At 34.5% G+C, this 8316-nt stretch overlaps 2 protein-coding genes across 3 annotated transcripts; one reads left to right on the plus strand and one right to left on the minus strand.

The window, feature by feature from the left end:
- Window positions 1-400: 400 nt before the first annotated feature.
- LOC114170470 (chloroplast protein FOR GROWTH AND FERTILITY 2-like) lies at window positions 401-2546 on the plus strand. Its single transcript, XM_028055958.2, has 2 exons — window positions 401-783; window positions 1481-2546. Exons 1-2 carry the CDS (start codon window positions 505-507, stop codon window positions 2324-2326), a joined length of 1125 nt encoding a protein of 374 aa, XP_027911759.2. The 5' UTR covers window positions 401-504; the 3' UTR covers window positions 2327-2546.
- Window positions 2547-3059: 513 nt separating this feature from the next.
- Window positions 3060-7488, minus strand: PIS2 (Putative CDP-diacylglycerol-inositol 3-phosphatidyltransferase 2). 2 transcript variants are annotated; one of them, XM_028053535.2, is made up of 11 exons: window positions 7344-7488; window positions 6660-6783; window positions 6203-6287; window positions 6055-6104; window positions 5013-5052; window positions 4833-4877; window positions 4685-4750; window positions 4465-4579; window positions 4323-4379; window positions 4139-4237; window positions 3060-3412 (listed from the first exon to the last, which is right to left on the minus strand). In XM_028053535.2, exons 2-11 carry the CDS (start codon window positions 6724-6726, stop codon window positions 3353-3355), a joined length of 684 nt encoding a protein of 227 aa, XP_027909336.1. In that variant the 5' UTR covers window positions 6727-6783; window positions 7344-7488; the 3' UTR covers window positions 3060-3352. The 2 variants fall into 2 exon arrangements, with proteins under 2 accessions (XP_027909336.1, XP_085525187.1); XM_085669061.1 differs by lacking the exon at window positions 7344-7488 and adding an exon at window positions 7233-7255.
- Between the last annotated feature and the right edge of the window lie 828 nt (window positions 7489-8316).

Genomic DNA, 8316 nt, shown 5'->3' on the forward strand with positions numbered 1-8316 from the left:
AATACATTTGATTTTAATTTAGATTCACACAAGAATAATCATATATTTTTCATGTTTAAAAAAAATAGATATTTTTTAATATGCATATATCATGTGTCATGTTCTAATATTTTCAAAATTAACGTATCGGTGTATCGATAACTCAAATACATGTCATATCCGACTCTTTTTCGTTTCCTTTATCGATCATGATAAATTATTTAAAAGAAAATATTGATCCAATTAAATAATCCATTTAAAAATGATTTGTAAAAAATATTTTTCCCTAAAAAATTAAGAAATTAAGCATTATTGGGTTCATTTTGTTTTAACACAAACCATTTAGTTCCAAATTAAAAAAAAAAAAAAAAACATAACAAATTCCTAAAACAAAATAAAACGTAGCATAACGAAACGGTTGTTAACATTGAGCTTTAGGTGCACAGCGAGGACTTTATCCAATCAAACCTTCTCTCATCACTTTTCTTCTCTTCTCTTCTCTTCTCTTCATTTCCGATAGAAGCCATGCCCATGGATAGGCTTCTATCTTCTTCTCCTCTTCACACCAATCTCAAGCCCTTCACACGATTTCACTCACCAAGCTTCAACCTTTTCTCTTCACCACCTTCTTCCTTCACCTCAATTTCTTGCCACCATGAAAACCCATCATTTTCCTTGTCATCTTCTGTTCCCAAAACCCTACCACCCCTTATCTCCTCTCAACTCATTCGTCCTCAAACCTCCACACCCCAATCCCAACCCCTCAATCAGATCACCACTGGGAACAATTTCCAAAAACCAAAGGTACGTGCTTTCTGCTGTTATGCTTGTTGATGCTTAGATCTTGTGTGCATTTCGTGCTCTTTGCATCTGACATCATGCTCATTCTTAATTCAACCATGTTCTGTATCGTAAACTGTATCCTCTAGTATATTCTCTTCGTGATTTTAGTCAAAGGTATCTAAACATGTCATTGGCTCCTAGGGAATCCGTGTAATTTTAGTATATTATGCTAAGAGGAAAATTCTATTAATGTGGTTGATTACGTTACTCTTTTATTTAAAGGGGATAAATTACTCGACCTAGAAAATTGGGAATTGTCATTTATGTGCAGAAATCTGTTGTAATCTGAACGGATGGTGCTATGTTGCTTGTGTACTGTGCATGTAACAGTTTTTGTGACTGATACTTTTCCATCAATAGCTCTGTTCTGGTAATACTTTTTTTTTTTTTCTTTCTGGAGTTGAGTTGAATCATAACAGAACTTAGCTTTTTAATCACGTGTAATTACAGGTAAACCGTGATCATTAACTTATTTGTTGAATTGGGTATACGGGTAATGTATCACTGCTATTTTTATTATTATCATCATCATTATTATTGTGGTATTTTTGGTTACAAGTATTTATTCGGTTTAAGGTTGCTAGGGTTTATGCCGTTTAGATGTTTGAACACTGTAGTTAAGCTTAAAAGTATGATTTGCTATGTTTTTTTTTTTCAGGCAATAATAACAGCTCGGACATTGGCAGTACTGTCTGCTCTTGTTTTGCTTTTAGTCCAGCCAGCTTTTGCTCCGGCAGCTTTTGCAACATTTCAAAATGCTGCCAAGAGTGGTGGCCCTGCCGCTGCGGCAGTTGGTGGAAAACTTATCCGCACTGAGCTTCTAAGCAGTGCTTGGACTGGCTTCTTTGCTGGTTGCTTGCACACACTATCAGGGCCTGATCACCTTGCAGCTTTGGCTCCATTGTCAATAGGCCGATCCCGAATGGAGAGTGCTGCTGTTGGAGCCCTTTGGGGCTGTGGCCATGATGCTGGTCAAGTTATCTTTGGCTTGATATTTTTGCTCCTAAAGGATCGACTTCACATTGAAGTTATTCGGACATGGGGCACTAGAGTGGTTGGCCTTACCCTGCTAGTAATTGGTGCAATGGGGATTAAGGAAGCTTCAGAAGTGCCTACTCCATGTGTTGCCTTGGAAAATGGTGAATGTGATGTGGACGTCTATGAATCGCGTGATAGTAATCCTGTAGTAGGAAAGAAGAAGATTGGTTTTGCTACTTTTGCCACGGGAATAGTTCATGGACTGCAACCAGATGCACTGATGATGGTTTTGCCTGCTCTTGCTCTGCCTTCACGGGTGGCTGGTGCTGCATTTCTCATTATGTTCTTATTTGGAACTGTTGTTGCAATGGGAAGCTATACGGTATTTATTGGTTCGTGTAGTGAGGCACTTAAAGATAGAATACCTAGAATAACCGAGAAACTTACTTGGGCTTCTTCTCTTGTTGCAATAGCTCTTGGATGTGCCATCATCATTAGCCAGTTTTTTGGGTTTAGCCTTTATTAGTACACTTTAATGAGCCAGGAATCTTTTTTTATGAACATTGTTTTGCTGTCAAGAAAAAGTAGGGACGTTAGAGAGAAATTTGCTTGTTTGGAGCAAGGTCATTATTTATGCAATATGTGATTTTGATTTTGTCTATTATTTGACTACGCTTGGGAATGTATATATCTCTGGTAGGTTCAATAATTATGCAGCCAATAACCGTGTAGCTGTTTCATTTGAAGATTTGGATTGGTTTTATCAATATTCTGTTTATGCATGTGTTGTTATGCCTTCAAACTCTTATGCAGTAGTAGTATGTTGTAGAATTAATACACTAGAATGCTTCACCAAGTCATATAACGCTGTTATGCAGACAGGACGAGAAATTAGTCATTACTTTTCCAAACATACAAGAACAAGTGACATTGGTTCACTCATCGACTCATGGAATAAGGTTCGACAGAGGTATCAGTGGCCAATATACAGTAAATTAGCAAAATATATAAAAACAAGTGACATTGGATCACTTCACAAATCAAAAGCAAGCGCGCACAAGTAGAACAATGTCTTGGAGTTACATATGAGAAATTATGCACGTATGAATGGTTCAGATGTTTTATCAATCCTGCAAGCCCCGTGTCACACAGTAATACGAATTTTCATAAATATTGAAGAGAGTGTGTTGCGAAGTGGTGGTATAAAGGGTGCTTATACAGTTTATACACCCACACCCCATCCCACCCGAGAGAGAATATAAAATCAAAATCAGCCAATCCTTCTTCTCCTATAAAGGGATTTGAAATTTCACAACTGAACAAATATTTCTTTGAGTTGCATTGTAGTTAACAGTGGGTAAAGAACAACAGAATATTTTTGTTACATGGAAAGGTAAATTCTATAGTTCAGAATTTTTCTATTTCTTTCATTACAAATGTAGAAAACTGAACAAATCAAGCTCAATTTCCATCCGCGGCAATTCATATTAAACTGAGCACATAACTTGGTACGAGAAGACAAAGGCAAGGGATTCTCGTCGTGGAAGAAACATCAGTTCTTATGTTTTTTGTCAATGTCATAAAGCACACACGCATCTGCTGCTGTCTTCATCTGGAATCACAAGGGAATTAGGGCAGATAAATGCAGGACTCAATTTAATTGCTAAGTAAATAATAATCCGCATCAGAAAAAAAAAAATGAAGAATCAGTCGTTATTCCAAGACCCTATCTGTATAGCGAATGTAAAGAAAACTCTTTTCATTATCAAGTCATGATATTAAGTTAATAAGTCAAGCCAAAGAGTTAATATATTCAAACTCGAACAATATTTGAGGCGCCACAGAACCTGCTAGTTACTAAATGTATTGAATCTTAATCCTCATTTTAACAGCCTAAAGCAATCCCTCAAATTATTATCAAGATTAATTGATAATGTGTGGAAAGCTTCTGCAAATTGAAGTAATGTCACCATCTCTAGTAGAATAAGTTTTATAACTGTAGTCGATAAAATACACTTCACGAAACTTTGTGCTGATCCTTTTGCTTAGAAAAAAGGTTGACAAATAATAGTTAAACAAAAAATAAAAGTAGAATACAAAAGACTTTCAAGATTCAAAATTGTGTACTACTGCGATACTTCCAGGATGTTTATTCCAAAAATGTATGAACAATTAGTGCCACTAGTTTCGTTGGACTTTGGGATTTCTTTTCTTCTCTTATGTGTTACTTCTTTTAATTTTTTTTTTCTTTCTCGTCTTTTCAATATTGACTGGGGTGGTCAAAATCTAAAAATACGTAGGCGTCTAATCATAAAAAATGCAGAACAAACATACGAACCTGAATAACATTTATAATTTGTTTGACTGCCCATCCAAATAAACTAGTACCAATTAGGAGAGAAAGTAATGACATCTTTTGCAAATTATTTGATATAACCTGGAAATATAAACAAATGAGAAACTATGATGATCACGGCAAATAAAATGTCTTAAATAATTTAACACCAGTAGGGAGCACTTACGTCCACCAATTTCTCTGTTTGATTCTCCGCAAGATAAAACAGGACTAAGTATATAACCTATACAATATTAAGGATAAGAATCCAAATAAAAAACTAGTTATTAAAGATTTTCCAGAGATCTGGAAGAGGATATTGCACTTACCTCACATGAGACACAACAGTAAGCCATAAACATCCGATTTCCATAGTATGCCCTGAAAAGCCAGTTGCTGCTGTCTTTTACATCTTTATGACTAGCCTTTCCCGTCAAGAAAGTACTGCATTTAATTAAAAACAAGTCCACATATCATCCACATTAAACCTAATAATTGGAGAATCAGCAATAAAAGTTAGGGGAAAAACGCACAGTCAATATGCATTACCTGTACATTTGCAGCCAGTGGCTGGCAATGTCTAGAGCAAGCAATGACAAGAAGATAAGGCCGGGCCTTTACACAAGTTCAACCCAAAAGTCAGGTTTGCATGCTTAAAATTACAGTGACTAATGAATTTGAAAGGAAAATTTCTTACTTGTACAGTTGAGAAAGGACAACAAGTAGACAAGCAGTGCTAATTCTGGTATCAAGGAAGCCGCATTATTTCAAAGCACACAAGAATTGAACAACATAAACAAGTTATAACAGCATCGATCATCAGATATCTTTGGTATGCATGCATAGAGAGAGAGAGAGAGAGAGAACAGAAAATAACCTGTCTGTTACCATGTCCAGCACAGCCCCAAAGGTTGACACTGAATCCAGAAAACAATAAAAATGCTAGGTTAATGTATTCGTTTATTATACAGAATAATTGTCTTTTCAAAATAAAAATAGACAATTTAGGGAGATAGGTAACTGTCCCAATTCCCCATTTGGGGCAAGCTACAAGCTGGCATATAGTGGTGCTTACACATGATACCAGTGAAAGATCACAACCAGAATTTGAATCCAAGACCTTTTCACATATGATCTTTGATTATAACAAATTAAGCCAACCCTCTTTAGCATATATGCCATGTTATCCCTTTATTTTCTTGTTCAATATGGTCTATCTATCAAGTGTTTTATTAAAGAGTGTGAAACTCTAACAGACAACGAAATGCAATCATTGGAACAAAACAAACATCCTTAACGCTGGGAGTTAGCACATGATGAAATTTGGTGGACTCTTCAAATTTTAATCTAAATTTGCTATTACATAACCCTTAGGTAAGTGAAAAATAGTAGAATAATATGTATATTTGCTAATATGGTATCAGCCTTACAATTGTGAGAAAATCAGTATTACCTCACATTCATAATGTATATGCTATGCGTCTCAGAAATTATCTAAGCAAATTATAGTTGTGCTGTGATATATAGACAGTCCCTCAGTTTTGAACTGATTTTCCAGATTTTATGTTCCAGATGATTTTGAAGGACTCAATAATTGATAAAAGAGTAAATAAAAAAAAAAAAATCTTTACTTGTTCGCTCACACTAAACAGAAAGAGACTAAGGGTACAAATTAACACAGAGATCATATTCAAAATGTCCAAATAGTAAACTACAACTAGTCAAAACACAATTATCCCTCAATTAACTTTTTCTGAAGGTTAGTGTTATGTATGCAAATGCAATGGCATGCATTGTGGACTCATATAAATTATGAGCAAGAATTTTCTTAGTTGAGCATTGACATTATTTATGAATTCAATAGGAAAACCTTAACTGATAAACGTACTGTCATCTGACATCAACAAAAAAGTTTATACCTTGATTGAATTTGCGGGCACACCATCCATCGACAGCATCACAAACAAAGCTGGCAACACAGATTCAGCCAAATTATGTCCCACATCCCATAAACATAAAAAAAAAAAAAACTCAATACAAGAGAAAGCCCGTAAAATGGTATCCCACCTCAAAAAATAGAGAAAAGAGAACAGGATTTTGTTTGTTAAACATTGGGAGAAGGCAAAACAGTTTAAAAGAACCCGGATGTATCCTGCATCACCATGGACACGGTCAGGAGTTAAGACAGTTTGTATTCATGGAGAACTATGAAGAAGTTGAGTACAATCTCCTGAACGATCCAATTACCAAACATCCATTTGTTAAAAACAGCAGTTGATAACACATGGTATAATAAAAGAGTAACAAAGCCTCATGTTTTCCAAAAACAAATGTGCCAATAAGAAAAATGACCCAGAAAAATTTTCTGATTCGCGCTGTCCATATGCCCAAAAATCAGAGTTGTATCCCGTTATTCTTATTAACGCAAGTATTAGAATTTAGAGTACGCATTCTTGCTACAATGTGTTTTTTTAAGAGCATTGTTGCTACAATACGTAAGCAAACATTGAAAGTAAACACCCACCTATTATATTAGGAATGTAAAGGTACACAGATAATTTACTGGATCTTTGTCCTGGTTTCTTGGCCATTGAAGCTTCTTTATATTCTAAAATTTCACTAATAAGTATTGCCGATCAAATATTCACCTGCATGCAAGTAGTTTCCAGTAAGAAATCCATCAAAATCATGAAGGCACGTGCTAAAATAGGTACTCACATCCCATGTCATGTACATATATGGAACATGAATTAAGTCGCAATCATCTACCTAACCTAACTACATCAAAATAAAAACGGGTCAGACAACCAATAATCTGATGGAACCGCAAGTCAAAATCTGATAACGGACTTCCTTAGTATATTCTCGCCTACCCAAACAAGCAAATACAAATTCTCTTCCCGCATTAACAGTTTCAGGTAAATAACCATAAGCTCAATTTTAGTGTGTATGTGTGTGTGTTGTGGATTCGTTTTACAAAAAGTCAAATCACAAATCGATGCCAAATCAAAAAATATATTCTCCCCTGCCCCCTAATTCCAATTGAAAGTCACGAATTCGAAAATTCAGTGCACCGCCCAAGCCCTAGCTAGCGTACCGCAGAGGACGGTTCTTCATAAGGCACATTGACGGTGTGAGTGGTGATGCTATCAGTAGCTAGGGATTGAAATGAATAACGGTATCAACGAGAAAGATAATTATACGATACCGTGGCCGAAGAGAAGGTGGTGGATTCCGGCGACAGAAAAGGTGCGACTGGCGGTTGCAACGACGGATTGATCCAAACAGGGAACAAACTTGAGGTGGCACTGACTTTGTTTATTTTGAGCAAAACCATGCGTTCTCCTTTTTTTCCTTTTTTTTTTCTTTTTCTTTTCACTCTTTATTTATTTTTTTTATGTAATTAATTTCCCTCTTTAGTTGCTTATCCTTATTCTTACTATATATTTATGCATTATTCACCAAAAAAAGAAATGAAGTTAATTAGAAGCGTATAAAGTATAAAGTATAAAGTATAAAGTGCATCCATTAACTCTTAATTTGACGTGGGTATGATATTACAATTTATATCAAATTTGGTCTTTAAAAAATGTGAGAACTAAACCATTTAGTCTCTAACAAATTTGATAAATCTTTGAATGTATGAGATATAAATTAATCTCAAAATACTATAATGTATTCAAAAAACAATATTAAATTAAATTTTAATAGTAAAATATTTTCATAAAACTTCATAACCAATACATAATTAATAAATTTTTCACATATTTATATAGACAAGATTCTTTGGTCTTTCAAGAACTAGAGTGCATATTAAATCATCATTTATCCTATATTTTATTTTGTTGTCGTAACTTTACACCTAATTCACATGGGAATCAAAACAGGTTGTAAAATCTTCTTTCATATGATACACTTCAAATAAAAATTTATTCCACATTCTCCACATTATTTTTTCATAACCACAGTTTTTGTAAGGGAGAAGCTCGGTTCAAATACTCAAGGAATATTATTATTATTATTATTATTTTCACTCATGAAAAGTTAGATCCTTCTTATTGACCTTTTCACTATGATTTTTATGTAGTTATTTGTTACCATTATTAAATTGTGAAGTATTTAATTTTGAAATTAATCATTAAATAAAGATTTTGTGTGTATTATCTTTTTTGTTTATAATA

This window comes from Vigna unguiculata, chromosome 11 (assembly GCF_037176805.1).
Source record: "Vigna unguiculata cultivar grain cowpea cultivar isolate G323 ecotype 2 chromosome 11, ASM3717680v1, whole genome shotgun sequence".
Taxonomy (NCBI): Eukaryota; Viridiplantae; Streptophyta; class Magnoliopsida; order Fabales; family Fabaceae; genus Vigna; species Vigna unguiculata.